The sequence below is a fragment of the Sarcophilus harrisii genome, chromosome 6 (genome assembly GCF_902635505.1).
Source record: "Sarcophilus harrisii chromosome 6, mSarHar1.11, whole genome shotgun sequence".
NCBI classification, from domain to species: Eukaryota; Metazoa; Chordata; class Mammalia; order Dasyuromorphia; family Dasyuridae; genus Sarcophilus; species Sarcophilus harrisii.
This window is the reverse complement of record NC_045431.1, coordinates 98,167,908-98,185,337: the sequence shown is the minus strand read 5'-3', so window position 1 is coordinate 98,185,337 and position 17,430 is coordinate 98,167,908. Positions and strand designations below refer to the sequence as shown.

Sequence of the window (17,430 nt, the reverse complement as noted above, 5' to 3'; positions counted from 1 at the left end):
CTTGAAATACTAAACCATGATCTATTGGCCATCACTTTCCTACTTCCACGAAGGACTTGGTGTGGCTATTGTTAAATAAATTGCTATCTGTATTTTTTTTTTCCATGACCACATGTAGTCTTGAGACCTTGAAGGCATGCAATCACATTCCCTCCCTGGGAGTAAACTCCCCTATCTATAAAATGAGTCTGGTTGGGCCAGATAATTCTAAATCTGTGAGCCAAGTTAGAAATTACATTGGATTTAATGGAAATGATCACATTGCCTCCAGAGACTCCCTATGAGTGTGCTGTTTATCCCATTGACGTCATTTTTAGCCGCTCTGCTGGCCTCCTAAATAAGTGACAACTGATGTTGATGTAGCATTTTTAAGGTCTGCTAACTGCTTTAAACACATGATTTCATCCGAGCCTTACAACAGCCTTGTGAGGAAAGTATAAGAACACAAAGTAAAATCCCTATTTTATCAATGAGACCTGGCAAGAAGGCAATGGTCACACATTTAACCTAGGTCTTCTTGACCCCAAATCTAGAATTCCACCATGACACCATGCTTCTTGAGTGGTCGCCATTGAAGGTGTATTAAGTGCACATTTCTCTGTTTCTTTGTTCTAGTGTCTTATTAACTGCTTCTGGTGTTTATTTAAAAATTTTTGCATGAATGATTCGTTTTTCTCCATATTCTTGGAGGCTGTTGCGCTTGGCTACCGTTCAGTGAAAGATAAATTCCAAAAAACATAAATAAATCTGTTTATAAAAGGTGTCATCCAGGTGATTCACCAGAACAGGAGAAGTTGTTTATACCAGAGGCTGCATTAAATAATTTCCAAAGCACCTCCTGGGCCTATAATTTTATGATTCTTTGATAAATCTGTGATAACAGATAATCATAGCAACACAGCACAAAAATTTGGAATCCAAAGACTTGAATCTGAATCCTGGATCTGCGCCTTACCAGGTGACTAATGTTGACAGATTACTGTACCCTCCTCATGCAATTTTACCCAAAAAAAGGTATTTTAATAAAGAAGATTCCTTTTAGATCAAAATCCCAAGGTGGCAGCTTCTACATGATACTGTAAATTTGTTTATTAATTAAAATTAAATTAAAAAATTAAGATCACACATGATACTTATTTTAAAAATAAAGTTTGTAAAACAACCTCACAACAGTGAGATGTCCTTTTCCATTTTACAGATGCAGAGATTGTGTGATTTGTAGAAGTCCATACCCCTAGTAAAGAGCAGAACTGACACTCAAACCTGTGTTTTCTGAAAGTAAATAAGTCCAGGACTCACGTTATTTCCATTGAAATACATGATTAGTGCTTTTCGCCTGTTCACTTATCTCCTCTGAAAATGAAGCTCCCATACCAATGATTGACCTTGACCTCAGCCAGCCAGAGGAGTCATTAATATTAGGCTTATTAGGATTGAGGATATTTTCAGTGGCCTCAGGGAACACAGAGGCCTCCATCTTCCTCTTTCAGTCACCCTTTTATATTGAACTGGGCTAATCACTCTAATCTGTTGCACCAGGAAAAAGAAATGGGGCGGAGTAGAAGGTCAACACTTTCTTTCCCAAGAATTATAATATTAATTGGGTTGATGTGTTGGTTAGTTTTGCAGAATAGATCCACATCTCCTCCCCATCCCTCACCTTTTTTATTTATAACAAAAGCTGTCTCTCTGACTAGGGGATATATTTGGATGAAAGTGTTATAAAACTAAAAATATCAATAATTTTAAAATTTTAATTATTTTCAGCCCACATTCTTTCTCTTTATACAAGATTAAAGGAGATAATGTGTGCAAAGCCCAGTGCCTGACATACAGTAGGTACTTTTAATAAAATACTTGTTTCCTTCTTTCCAAATCATTGGTCTACCACTTTTCCAATAATTAGGTTTTGGACCTAATTACTGTTAAGAGTCCAGAGGTTCTTAATTTTGGGGGTGTCAAAATTTAGACAGTTTTGGGAGCCTACAGAATAGTGTTTTTGCAAAATAATGCTTTTAAATTCATGAATAATGTGTATAAGCTCATAAAGGAAAATCAGTTATAGTGAAATACAGTTATCAAAAGATTGGGGGGGAAATTCATGGATCCCAGATTAAGAACTGATCTATTCCTACATTCTAATTTTACAAATGAATAATTGAAGTGATTTGCTCAAGGTCAAACAGGTAATAAATGACAAAACCGATGCCAGTATATTCCTGGTTGTTTATTAATAGGTCCTGGGGGAGAGTCTAGGGTCCAGAGTGATGCACAGCTGTTTGGGCTGTGGTCCAAGGCCTACAATTAACAGCATTCGCTGCATTTTGGCCTTCCTGGTCAACACCTGTTCTCATTTACCCCTGCAGTAAACATGGCTTCATTCCTCTATATTAGATGTCCCAAAAGTCTTAGTGCAATTTTAATGGGAAGGAAAGAAAAATGGAAGGAATGAGGGAAAGAAGGAAGAGTGAATGAATGAATGAGTGAAAATGTTTCCAGTTAGCAAGTAGAAAACCATTGTGTTCAGTCTTTGAAAGGGAAATAATTCACAAAATGTGCTTTCCAGGAAAAGCTAACTGGACACATATTGTATGTGTCTGTGTGTACCAAAAATGTGGGAATAGTTGGAAATCTTACATTCCCTCAGATGTACCTTAGTAGAAAATACTTTAGTAGAAGATATTTAATTTTAGCTGTTCTTTAGAGTGTCTAAATGGTATCATTAAGTCCATTTGCAGTGATAGAATTTTCTGCATTGATAGTAAATCTACACTTTTCAGCTTTAAAATCCTCTACAGGAATGTCCCACAAATCTTAGTGATGTTTAAGTTTTAAGCTTTAATGGCTCAAATTTCTGCATTGATGTGAGCTGCTCCCAATGCTGTTCTGTTGTTGCTACCACTATGGCTGTTATACCTGAATTCATAGCATTGCCTAGAATATTGGAAAGTAAAAGAAATAACTGTGAACTTAGTTACAGAACAAACTCTTTTATCCAATAGTCTTTTTTCTTTTCCCTTGTAGATTATTTACCTTGTCTATGAAAACTATGTTTTAGTAGAATTTCCCTGTGAATGTGATTGTCACTCTTTTTAGCTAGTCATTGCTCTCTTGGGGGAAAGAAATTCATCAAATTCATTTTGATGAGTTTATTGAGTATAAGACACTTTGCTAAGTTGTAGACTCAAAGACACAAGGGTGAGTCTGGGAACTTTGATCCAAAGTTCAACACTGAAGTTTACAAGCTATGTATTTTTAAGCAAATTACTCAATTTTCTTGAACAATTTTTGTTGAGTTTCCCCAATGAGAAGTTTGAACTATATGACTTCTGAGGGGTTCCTTCAACTCTATACTCCTTTGAAAGGAGTTTGCATGAAAGGGAACACAAATAAGTACATAAAAGGTGTATTAAGACAGGAGAAAGTACTAACAAAAGGGATCAGAGAAGGATTCCCAGAAGAGGTGTTAAGTGACCTGAGAGAGTTCAGTCTTCATTTGTGTAAAGACAATTTTAAAAATGCATCTGTATTGTTTGCACGTGTGCCTTGGTAGAAAGTCTCCCAAACATTTTATATATTTTGTAGTTATTTTGAGTGGAATTTTTCTGTCTCTTCCTGCTAGTTATTCTTGGTAATATACAAAAATGCTAATGATTCATGGGGATTTATTGTACATCCTGTTATTTTTACTAAAGTTATTTTTTAGTTAATTGTTGTTAATTATAGTTAATTTTGTGATGATTCCTTTGGGTTTATTCCCTAGATAGATCAAGGGTTTTTGACCATTTTCCAGAAATGGACCCCACTTGACAGTCTGGAAACTTGTGGACCCTTTCTCAAAATAATGTTTTTAAATGCACAAAATAAAATGCATAGGATTACAAAGATAACCAATTAGTTTCAATTTAGATATAGAGTATCATTTGCAAAAAGTGATAGTTTTATTTCCTCTTTGCCTATATTTATTCTCTGTCTTTTACTTATTCAATGGCTACCGTTAGGATTTCTAGCACTATATTAAATAGTAAGGGGGAGAAGGAAATAAGCATTTATTAAGTGCCTACTATGTGCCAGGCACTGTACTAAGTGATTTAACAAATACAATCTCATTTCATAGCAGTAGTGGTGATAATGGTTTTTTACCTCTGTGAGAAGCAGAATTGAGGAGAATGGGTCATTCTGCTATGAGGGAACCACCTGTTTGAATGCTCAGAAACAAACTGTCTTCCTTATTTCAGCTATGAGGGTGGCTGAAAAAGGGCCTTTTTTATTTAAGGAGAAAAGGACTAAACACCTTCCCCAGCTTCAAGGTATCATGTTGTGATCTACAACCTGAATGGGATTGATCGAGTATCTAAGCATTGGACCTTGGAGTAAATATTTCTGCTTGTATCAGTGGCGCTGACGGGGAACCTTTGAAAACAGCTAATTTGGCTTGACATTGTCTCCTTAAGGCCTTGATAACTTGACCCTCTGGAGACATGTTGAGGGTTCTTAATCGCCTCTTAATCACAGGGAGGGTAAGGGAAGTGATTGTGAATTAAAAAGACCTTGTGAATTAAACCTAGATTTCACTTAGTGATAGCCCCTGGAAGCTGAATCTTTGACAAGGTTTGAAGGGCATTCTTGTGCAAATGATTGGACATGAAGATGTTTCCAAGGTTATTGAATGAGAGCTTCATCCCGTGAAGAGCATCGTCTGGAAAGAACGAAGGTAGCAGATCCCTGTTATTGTGAAAGCCAAGGGCCTAGTTTATTTGGCACGCTAGAAGCCGTGCCTCCTACCTTTTACTAGTCAGCACAAAGAAAATGAAAATATGTTACTGACTTTTTCTGGAGGTTGCACTAAGATAGTGCTTATTCACAGTACAGGATCACATACTGAGATTTCAGGGGCCATTTAGCCCAGGATTTTAAAAACTTTTTCCACTCATAATCCCAATAGATCTACAAATCAAACATTTACTGATAATAAATCATAATTTTGTGACCCTCCCCACATTAATTTACATGACCCCACATGGGGTTGCAAACTGTAGTTTAATAAGTTCTGATTTAGCCTAACTCTTGCTTTTTATAGATGAAGAAACTGGGATACCAAAAGAGGTAATATGACTCGGTATTTCATAAGTCAATTGGTAGTCTACCTAGGATTTGACTGCAAATTCAGAGCCCATTCCACCATCATTTTGCTGTTTTTTCTTTACAGACTCATCATTTATTAAATTCACAGTTGGTTTAACCAACTTTTAATATATTATAACTCTTTTAATAGAGATTTTTTTTCTTTTCTTGACAGGTTCACATCAGTACTACTGGGCTAATTGTGACCCCTCCTCCAAGCAGCCCAGTCACAACGGGACCTTCATTCACCTTCCCATCAGATGTTCCCTACCAAGCTGCTCTTGCAGTAAGTATCCTACATTCCTCTCCTTCTTGATGAACTTGTCCTTAGCTGTTTATTGAACCCATCTGTCGGCATCAGTTTGGTTCTCCCAGCCTCTCAGCAGCCCTAGTTTATTATTGATGCTTGTTCCACTGGGTGGAAGTCTCACCAGCCATATCTTTCATCTACAGTGTTAGTCATCTAGTGTTATTTCTGCCAGTTTTGCAAATAAACTCAAAAAGTCCCTCATGAAATGTGCCAGTTTTTCACCCGCCCTTTTAATACTAAACAAGCTTATACCTAACAACATATATGCTATGCTAGGATATACAATATCATGATCCTAAACACATCTTATAAGCCAGCCAAAAGGGACTTTTCCTTAGATATCACATCCTATGCAGGCTTTATTTTGAATACCTTTCTGCATCCATTCACCATGACCTTCAAGGGCTAACTTTTATGCTTTCTCATTCAAGAAACCTTTCTTGATGTCCCCAGCTAGAATGAATCCCTTTTTTGTCTGAACTCACTTTATCCATCTATCAATGCATTGAGTGAATTTTTAAGCATCTGTTATAGGCAAACATTGGGAGAGAAGTATAATTTAGACAATATAATTACCCTCATGAAGCTTACAGTCTCAAAAAAAATACATATATATTCACATTCTGTGTTTTGTGGTAGGTAGAAGAGGATGTGTTTAATCTTTCTTATTAGACAATAAGAGTTGAGATTAATCATTGGTAAGTTAGGAAGTTACCAGGATTGCAGTGGCAGTGTTTTTTAAAAGAAGGAGATAGAAAATGGACCTCAGAGAGCTAAGGGTCATCTCTATACCAAGATGATGATGAATATAACAATTATGTTATTAACAGTCATTATATTATAATGATTAATATAATAATAAATAATATTCATATTATATGTGATTATGTGTTAATATAAATAATGGTTGTAACAATAATAATAATAATAGGACAGGGAATAGACCTCTGACTTTATTGATAAAGGGAGCCAAAACTCCATCCATTAGTGCAGATCATCACTTTCCTTGAAATTTATAATAGCCAAGTTTACATAGTATTTATTGTCAGGCACTATGCTACATACTTTACAATTATTTATTTCATTTGATCTTTGCAAAAACTTGGGAGGTAGATGCTATTATTATCCCCATTTTAGAGATGAGGCTATGGAGGCAGTCAGTGTCTGAAGCCAGAATCTCCATCTTGCCATCTGGTCCCAGCTTTAGCATCTTAAAGATCCATCTTAAAGAAGGGAGTAGATTTGTTCAGGATCACACAAGGAGTATACCCCGATGTGAGACTTGAGTCCATACTTGAGCCAAAGGGCACTGTATGAAGCTGTCTCTCATTTTAAAGCCAAAGAATCTCATGCAATACAATGCAACAAGCATTTATTTAGCACCTATTAGATGCCTGATATTGTATTAAGAATGCAAAGGTGAAAATAAAAACAATATATTCCCTCAAACAGCTTGTATTCTACTTTTGGTGATTGTTGTTCAGCCATTTCACTTGCCTTCATGGAGCTTACAGTCTGATGGTCTCAGAAAAATAAAATCCATATCCATTCTGTGGTTTATTGTAGATAAGCAGGTATGTGTCTGACTTTTTCCTACTAGACAATAAATAACAGACTTGAGACTAGTTGAGACTAATCTTCCTGACCCCATTTGGAGCGTTCTTGGCAAATATTTTGAGTGATTTACCGTTCCCTTCTCCAGCTCATTGTACAAATGAGCCCCCTAGTTGTTGTGACAAGTATTAGTCATATTAAATCTAAATTCTAACTCAGAGGACAGCAATGTGAAAATGACTCACTTTCCAACCCTTGCCTGGGGCACACAAATGCCATGCCCACCTGGGAAATACTGAATCTTATTCTTTGCAGTGCTTACAGTGAATGGCACCGTGCCCTATAATAGCTTTGTTGAAGGCAGCCAGGATGGGCAAGTTACTCAATACACACTCCATCAGGATTAGTTGAAAGGACTGGGGGTGTTTAGCTTGGAAAAATAAAGACTTAGCAGGATCTTAATAACTGTCTTCAAGTACATGAAGGACTATTATATGGAAAAAGTATCAGGCGTGTTTTGCCGGATACAATTGATATATTCGAACAAGGACAAAAAGTAGAACATTGTCTCTTTGAGGAGATAGGTTAGGACCCCAAAGGGTAGAATTAGGAGCCATATTTGGAAGTTAACAGAAAGGCAAATTAAGTTTGGTTAAATGAAAAACTTCCTAGCAATAAACTTCCTAGTTTCCTTGGGGTTTTTTTTTTTAGGACACCTTTATTTTCCCTTAGCTTCTCCCTCCCCACAAATACCACCCTCCAAACTCTCCTTTGTTACAGTGAAAAATATTTCTACAAAATCAACTCAATAACAGTGATTGGTATATAGAGATGGACAGACCCATATGGGCTAGGATTGCCATTGTTGAAAGTGACATCCATACATAGATCGCTGATCAATCCTGATTGTTTGAGTGTGAAATAAATAGAGGAGGAAAAAGGGAAGGGATGGGGGGGGGGTGGAGAGATGGGGCACAGAAAAGGAAAAAAAAAAATCCTAAGTAGTGAAAAACAAGTAAATACAGCTTTAGAAAACAAATAATTGGCAGCATCTTAATTTCTTGAAATAATAGGAAGCTGCTGTCAGGGTCTCAGAAAGCTGGGAAGAATCAATTGTTCATTGTGCCCAAGGCAAGGGGTGAAAGTTAACAATTGGCCCTGAGATAATCATCATATTTGATTTTAACTCTCAGTGGGATAAATTAAGCATTCTTCCATTCAAAAAAAAAAAAAAAAGGAAGTGTGCTCTGATTAGATGTGAAAAAGAAACTTCAGGAAATTCTCTGGGCATCTTACAGCTACAGTTGTTTATAAGACAGCTACTTGGTAAAGGAAATGTGGTTGTGCTTTTCTTTCCTTTGGGAAAATGTGAAGTACAATTGACACGATTCCCATGAAAATGGGAACGCAAAGGATATTTTGTCCAGAGATAAATTCCATGAAAAACCTCCAGATTTCCTAGCATGGAGGAGGGGAGAACAAAAAATTCATCTCCCATCCTTTCCCCTTCAACCTCTGCCTCCAATATCCAGCTGATTGCTGTTTCTGTAGCCTATCACGCATGGAAAATACTAATTTCATTTCCTAAAGGGAGAGAAAAAAAGATTGTGACTTTTTGATCTTGGAATAATTAATTAATGGAAAAAGCACAAAGGTGGCCGAGCTTCAATTCCCAAACACTAAAATTAAAATCTAAAAATGGAATATATGTCAAGTCACTTGTAACCATGAGTTCACCCTAGGATAGATTAGTGAGAGGAAAGTCCCAGCCCAAGTGGGCTTGAGAAATCGGTTTACAGCAGACCATTTCCTCTAAGGATTAGCTACTCAGGTCTGCATGCTGGCCAGGTAAAAAGAGAGTTTATGAGTTAGTGTGAATACTGTGCCAATCAGAGTCGGTGAAACACCAAATTCAATTTGGCTGGGAGAGTAGACACATGTGCCTGACGTTATCTCAGGGGGGACAGATGGCTGGAAGTCAAGGTTTTTGAAAACTTCACATAAACATTTTGGATTGCAGTGGAACAATCCAAGTTTCATTAACCCTGGATATCACATATTAATGCAATCAGGTGTGATATATTTAGAATAGGAAAGGTCTCTCAAGACTTAAGAGTTTTATAGCTAGCACTTATACATAACACTTTAGGGTTTGCAAAGTGCTTTACAGAAATTTCATTTTATCCTCACAATAACCCTGAATAGATGCTATTCTTATTCTCATTTTACAGATGAGTAAACAGAGGCAGACTTAGATTAGATAACTTGCCTAAAGTCACAAAGCTAGTAAGTATCTGAGATTGAATTTGAATTCATGACTTTTTGACTCTGACCTGGTGCTCTAGCCACTGTCCCATCTTGATGCTTTTAAAATATTTTGCTTTTCTTCATTTGAGATCTTCAGTGACCACTAGTTTTCCATTAGTGGAAGATGTAAAGGGAATTGTTATTCAACTGGAATTGGATTTCACATCTGTGATGCTATGTACAGTGAAAGTCTTAAGGAAAGATCTTTGCTTCTTTGCAGCCTTTTAGATAGCAGATTCCAAGATCAAAATGTGGGCTGAAAATTATTTCTAGAATTTTTTTTTCAGAATTTGAGCATGTATATATTTTACATAGGAGATGGTTGTGAGAATATCCTCAGATAGGTTCCTTTCAAGTAGACACCAGAGAAAATTGTCAGCATTTCTTATTAATAGATTTTGCTGGACCAGTAAAACAGTGGGTTTTATTGGACCAGAATCTCCATGGCAGATAATTTCTCAAGCTTCTCTCCATTTAATAGGACTTAGTCTGTTTATTGGAGAAGTGATATTTTCAAAAGGCTTTTTTTCACCTGTGCCTTTATTTGAATCTCTAGATAAAATTTGTTTCATGGGTTTCCATGGCCAAAGAAGGCCACTTAGGTGGAAACTGGAGAAAGTATTAGACCTGAAATCAGGAAAACCTGAGTTCAAATACAGCCCCAGACACTTACTAGCTATGTCACCCTGGGAAAGTCACTTAACCCCATTTGCCTCAGTTTTCTTCATCTATAATATGAGCTGGAGAAGGAAATGGCAAACTATTCCTGTATATTTGCCAAGAAAACCCCAAACAGGGTCACAAAGAGTCAGACACAACTGAACAACAATAACCAAAGAAACATTCATCAAGTCCATCAAGGCTATCCTAGTAGTCCTGGACATCTGGCTATTTAAAATGGTCCTCAGAAAGCAGACTCAGTCTGTACCTCATGGTAAGACTGCCACAAATATAATTCCTTATTAACAAGGAATTATGAAAAAGATCTAGAATAAAAGGATGTTATTGTGAACACAAAAGAATATGGTCTGTCCATGCAGTATGAGTGAGAGATAAGGTGATTGGAAAACTCAAATGTTCCAATAGCACATTGGATGAACTTCCCTCTGGCAAAGTTTTGAGATAACTTAGACAAGAATTATTGAAGATAGTATCATGAATAACTGATGATCTGCTTCCTTGAAGGGAATTCCAATATGGAAGAAATTCCAGTTCCATTGACACATGTGGGTATTATGTTAAATGTTATTTATTATTATGCTACGTTAATACTATGTTAAATGTGTTTGACAAAATTTGACAGCTTTAAAAATGTTGTATTAGAAGTCTTTTCAAGTTCTTCTTAATGTTGGTAATGCACTGATGATAGCCATCAAATGAGATCTGTATCCTTGAAGGGAATTCCCACATGGTTGAAATCCCGACTCCATTGGCGCATTTGAGAATAACAATGTTATATTAAAAATCCTTAACGAAATTTGACATTTTTCACAATATCATATTAGTGATCCTTGGAAGTTTTAAAAACCTTTTATTGTTGGTAAAGGGTGCTTATAGCTTGGAACTATAAAATGAGAGGGCTCTGGGTTAACTGTGGGGAAGCCAGTCAGTACATTATTGTAGGATGCTTTGTGAAGAACCTCAGATCTTTGGGAGTAGTGTATTATCTAAAGATCAGTATTGGTATATTACCTTGTGAGTTCCCATATCATCAGATTATGAGTTTAGCCAAGGGTCATTCACAAAACAAGTTACTATCACTTTATAACATCTACTAACTCAGAATCTGACTTCAGATATCTATATCTGTCTTGCTTAAGCCCAGTCTTAATTGCTTCTACTTACAAGCCTTTTCTTTATCCTTGCTCCCATCCCATTTGGTAATCCTGCCCCATCAAATCCTTTGTTTTTATTTTATAACTACTTTGTTTTTACTTATGGTTTTACCTCTACCTCTCCGATGAACTATAAACTATCTGAAGGCAAGGCTTTATGAATTTTTGACTCAGTGTTTCCAATACATAATAGGCATTTAATAAACATTTACCTAATTTAAAAGGATCATAGATCTGTAAATTGGAAGTTACCTTCAAGATTAAGCTTTCAGCTTTCTACCCAATACAAGAATTCTCTCTATTGCATGCTAGAAAGGTGACCAGGCAGGCAACTATTCTTGGCTTAAATATCTTCAATAACAGAGTTGGCTACTTTTCTAGACAATTCTTTCCATTATTTTTTTTTTAACACTCTAATCATTATTTAATTTTTTGGTCTAATCAGCAAAATAAATAATTTCCTTCCTTTATATTCAATTTATCCTAATATATAATATATCCATTATATATGTGTTATATATATGTACCCACTGATCCTAGTTCTGCTCTCTGGTACCTCAGAAAATGATTCTTATTCCTCTTCCAAATATTAGCCTACACTGTTTAGCTATATCTTTGTCCATATCCTTAAAGCATTCTTTGCACATCTCAGAAAAGTCCAGTGCTATTAATAATTTATAAAGCATTTAAATACAGAAGAGCATTGCTGCAGTTGCATCCTTGGGGACCAATTTCCAGCCTATGAGAACAGTTCTTGAGCAACGTCCTCGTGCTCCCCCCATCCCTGCACTGTCTGCTTATATGCAGTTGCTTTCCATCTATTCCTTCAAGCTAAATGATTCAGGGTGCTTCTTCCATGTTCTTGCATCTCGGGGAGAGAATCTGAAAAACTCAGGGATAGCAGAGTCCCGAGAGGTTGTCTCTCTCCCACCGGCATTATTGATTTGTGAAATTTCCATACAACACAATGATTTCCCTTCATTTTCACCCTAAGATAGAATTCCGCCTCTGTTTTTCACTTGGATTTCTTTAGTTTAGGACCAGCACTTAGCTGACCCGTCATTAGTTGACTTTAGGGTTAGGAGACACTTTCCCTTTGGAATTGAAAAATCCAAATGAAAATAAGATCATAGGAGAATCACAGAGTTTCAACTTTCAGGGACCTGAACGGTAACAGATGAAAAAAAAAGAACTAAAATCAGGAGACATTAAAATACTTAACCCAAGATTGCCTGGGATAGCAAATAAGGCCAAATTCAGCCCTCTTCGCTAAATATTTAGATTTTTAAATTAATTAATTAATAATTAACTGTTATTTATTAAATAATTAATTTAAATCAATTTAATTAAATAAATAATTTATTGAATAATTAATACTAAAAATTAATTAAATAATGACATAATGAATAATAAATAAAAATTAAATTAAAAATAAATTTAATCTAATTTAAAGATATTTAATATTTTCCTCAATATCGGGACTGTTAACCTCCCCTTCCTCGTGCTGCCCCAGGAAGACGTTTCCGAGTTCGGCTTTTCCCGGGGTGATCTCCCTCCCGCACATTTTGTTCGGTCTGTTCCGAGTCGGGGGCGGGACCTTAGGCGGCTGACAGGTTCGGGAGGTACTCGAAGCTGCGAGAGAACCGGATCCCAAGCGTGTGACTCGCGGCGGAGCGTGAGAAAGCGTGCTCGGAGGATTCCGGGCTCGGATCTGGCGCTTTCCCGGCCGGCCTCAGCCCCGCCCCGCCTTAGCCCCGCCCCGCCTCAGCCTCGCCCCGCCCCGGCTCAACCCCGCTGCGCTCGTGGCCTGTTCATTTTGTGCTCCGTAACGACTGGCATCGGGCTGCCGGTTGGGCGGGGAGGGGCGGCTGAGGGGGAGGGGCGGCGGAGAGTCCTGACTCCCAGTCACTCGGGCTGGCAATTACCAATAACGTGGGAAACAGTTGCCGCGCACGGCTACAAACCCGAGCTTTTTTCCAGGAACCACGTGCGCCGACAGGCCCGTGCAGTCCCCGCTTGATGAAATTTACATTTTGCTTCCAGGAACTGGAAATGAAACTGCTGTGTGTGAGCTGCGGTTAGAAATTGATGGTTTGTTTTTCCAGTCGTGCTGATGCGGAGGAGCCGATTTATGCTTGCTTCAGGCCCTTATTTTCTTTTCCTTCTCCTCTGAATCCTTTTTTTTTAACCCGGCCAGTGGTTCAAAGACGTTTCGGGCCCGCTGCTTTTGTGAGCCTGCTTTCCCAGGAGTGTCACTATACAGCCCCTAAAGAATGGTCCGGGGGGGTTTATAGATCAGAAGGTAACAATTGCCCCATTGATTTTCAAAAGGAATGGAATCCTGCAGGCTGGGCCCCCGTCAGGCCGGGCCCATAAAGGAACCCACAGCTTTTCACTGGGGTTCTTGTTAAAGATTACCAACCTTGATAGCGCTGATTCTCAAAAGCTGGCAGAGTTAGAAATAATCAGAAGTGGCAACAATAGCCCAGTGGCGGGGGCCTGCCGTTATTTATGCTCGTGGTGGAGCCCGCATCAAAGGGAATTTTTCAGGTTACAGAAACAATCGCGGATTAAGTCCTATCAAGCAGTGGGATGTTAGAGCTGCCCCTTTGGAAGGTAGTTGGATTCTACTCCAAGGGCTCACTTCAAAATGCTGTTTACCTTCAAAATCGCCTGTAGGCCTTTCTTTTTTTTTTTTTCACCCTTCCCCTGCTGAAGTGAAATGACTTACCTGTTTGCTAAAAAGGCATCTGGGGTTTAAAGGAGAATAAAAAAGAGATCATTAGAAAAGCGGGTCTGTACAGTCAGCCGTCCTAAGGAAGCAGCCCCTTAGTTCAGTACCATGAGGAGGTCTCCATTAAAATGTTTCCTTCTCTCCCACTTATTTACCCATCTTCAAGAATTTGGGGGCTCCATCAAAATGCTTGTTTCTCTCCTACTTATTTACCCATCTTCAAGAATTTGGGGGCTCCATCAAAATGTTTTTCTCCCACTTATTTACCCATCCTCAAGAATTTGAGGGCTTCATCAAAATGTTTCTTTTTCTCCCACTTATTTACCCATCTTCAAGAATTTGGGGGGCTCCATCAAAATTTTTGTTTCCCACTTATTTACCCATCTTCAAGAATTTGGGGGCTCCATCAAAATTTTTGTTTCTCTCCCACTTATTTATCCATCCTCAAGAATTTGGGGGCTCCATCAAAATGTTTGTTTCTCTCCCACTTATTCACCTATCCTTAAGAATTTGGGGGCTCCATCAAAATGTTTCTTTTTTCTCCCACTCATTTATCCATCTTCAAAAATTTGAGGCTTCATTAAAATGTTTCTTTTCTGAACTCTGGGAGATGACTAAAAACCATTATATTGAATTCCCAATCCCTATATTTATGCCCACCTGCATTTTTGATTTCCTTCACAAGCTAATTGTACAATATTTCAGAGTCTGATTCTTTTTCTACAGCAAAATAATGTTTTGGTCATGTATACTTATTGTGTATCTAATTTATATTTTAATGTATTTAACATCTACTGGTCATCCTGCCATCTAGGGGAGGGGGTGGAGGGTAAGAGGTGAAAAATTGGAACAAGAGGTTTGGCAATTGTTAACGCTGTAAAGTTACCCATGCATATAACCTGTAAATAAAAGACTATTAAATAAAAAAAAAGAAAAAAGTTTCTTTTCTTAATAATTTGATTTTTCTGTATTTCCTCCCCAATTGTAGAATATGAACCCTCCTCTCCCTCCACCCCCTCTTCTGGCTGCCACTGTCATTGCTTCAACATCTTCAGCAGCTGCGGCTTCCGGAGTTGGACAGAGACCTGCAGGATCTGTTGAGCAAATTGCACATTTAAGGCCCCAGACCCGACCCAGTGTGTAAGTGGCCATCGTAGCTGTCCAACAGTAAAACATTTGTTTAAAATTAGGCCCTGAATGGGTGGGAGATGGTTAAGGGCTGGGAGGAGGACTTGGGAACAGGTGGATGGATCGAGGTTCTGGCCAACCAAGATCTTTGAAAGGTTTCACCTCATCATGCATCTAATTGGAAAATTTGGAACACAAGGTTTTGCAAGGGTGTTGAAAAGTTATACATGAATATGTTTTGAAAATCAAAAGCTTTAATTAAAAGCAGCAGTTAGCAAGTCTATCTGATAGTTACCCGTCTAGAGACCCTTTGTGGCAAGAGTCGCCATGGGTTAGGGTATCATAAAGGCCACAGTCAGGACAGCCTGTCCCTGCTTCCCCTGGCCACCCATCTTCATTGTCATGCCCCACTGGACTGGGATCTGGATGGACTTGGAAATATCCCATCCAGGTGTTCCATAACCAAGAGAATTAGTGGGGGGAAGCAATTGAACATTAAAGAATAGCTTGTCAAGTTGATTGTGACTAAATGCTGGGCTACAGCTGGAGTGTGTGAATCCTTTAGGTCAACAAGTCAAGTTTAACAGCATTCAGCATTATGTGGAGGGCTGGGGATACCAAAAAAGGCCAAAAATACAGTCCCTGACTTTTCAGTCTAGTGGGAGAAATAATATGCAGACCAGTGTGCACAAACAGGATATCTACGGGGGAAATTGGAGGGGCTCTGAGGGAAGGGGGGCTGGGAAAGGCTTCTTGGAGACTGGGGATGTGAGCCGAGACTTGAATGAAGCCAGAAAGGGGAAATGAGGAAGGAGAGAGTTCTAGGAATCGGGGAAAATGCTTGGGGTCAGGGATGGAGAGTCATGGAAGCACAGGGAGGGTAGTGCAGATGGATGGTAGAGTGTATGGAAGGAAGTCAGCATATGAAAAGGTAGGAAGGGGCCTGATTGGCCAAGGGCTATAAAAGCCAAACTGTGAGTTTTATATTTCATCCTAGAAAGCCATTGGGATTTAATGTGACTGTTGTGAAAGGCTAAATAATATTTTGCTTGCCTATTGGTTGAAGTTTGTGACCTTCCCTTTATAACTAAGTCACTTAAACTGTTTGCCTCAGTTTCCCCATCTGTAAAATGGGGATAATAATAGCAACCTGCTTTCCAAGATGGTGAGGAACAAATAATAATAATAAGTATAAAGTGCACACAGTACGTGGCACCTGGTAAGCGCTATGGAAATATTAGCCATTATTATCATTTTATTACGAAAGGTATTAAATACCAAACTGGAAAGTTTGTATTTTATCCTGAAAAATTAGGGAACCACAGAAGATTTTTGAGTGGTAGAGTGATACAGGCAAACATGGACTCTAGGAAGATTGTTTTGGCAAATGTGTGCAGGATGGGCTGGAAGTAGCAAATTCAATTTAGAGATAGTTATTAGGAGAGCAGTGCTGGAAACCTGAAATAAGGTAGCAGCTGCTTGAGTTTGAGTATGAAAAAAAAGGGACCAAGTATAGGTGATTTTGTGGAGTCTACAAGTCTAGGCAACTGATTGTATATGGACCTGACAGAGGACAGGGTCAAAGAATGAGAGTTTGAGAAGTTGGGAAACTGGAAGGACAGTGATATTTGCAAGAGAAATAGGGGAGTTTGGAGAACATAATTATTACTTGTAATATAAATATAATTATAATGTATAGTATAATATAATTACAATATTATATAAATATAAATCTGACATTTATATAGGATTTACTCTAGGCCAGGCACTTTGCCCAGTGTTTTATAATTATTATCTCAGTTGATTCTTCCAACAACCTTGGGAGGTAGGTGCTGTTATTGTTATTCCCTTTTACTGATAGAAAAACTGAGGCAAACAGGATTTAAGTAATTTGCTTAAAGTCACAGTAAGCATTTGAGATTGATTTTGACCTCAGATCTTGACTCGAGGCCCAGTGCGCTATTTATTGTGCTACTTAGCTGCCTTGAGGAAAGGCAAAGTTTGGCAGGAGGAAAACATAATTTGCTTTATTTTAGATGTATTGAGAACTGTCTAGGAGAAGAAATATCCAGTAGTTGGTGCTATGGTTCTATAATAGTTCAGGTGAGATATTAGGAAAGTCTACAGAAACAGTTACATACATGTGCAAAGATACACACATATGCAGATAGACACATATACATAGATCCAGATAAAATACATACATATGTGTAAGTATGGGGTACCCCCACATATATGGGGGATACCCATGCATATGAATCATGGGGACTGCTGAGAGAGAAAAATCAAGATAAGAGCTGAGGATATTTTTTTAAAAAAGGAAATAAGGGATTTTGCACAAGATAAGAGAAATGGTCCAAGGATAATGGGGGAAATGAGGAAAATAAGAAGTTTGCCATTACCAGTTCTCAAACTATAATATAATACTGTAATTACCA

General features: G+C 38.1%; 1 protein-coding gene across 2 annotated transcripts in view; it reads left to right on the top strand.

Annotated features, from left to right (window-relative positions):
• SH3RF1 (SH3 domain containing ring finger 1) overlaps window positions 1-17,430 on the top strand; it is a 202,742-nt gene that overhangs the window by 151,132 nt on the left and 34,180 nt on the right. For both annotated transcript variants that reach the window (XM_031941929.1, XM_031941930.1), the window contains exons 6-7: window positions 5,300-5,410; window positions 14,853-15,004. In XM_031941929.1, the coding sequence (XP_031797789.1) occupies window positions 5,300-5,410; window positions 14,853-15,004 (263 nt within the window). The remainder of the gene's footprint in view (window positions 1-5,299; window positions 5,411-14,852; window positions 15,005-17,430) is intronic.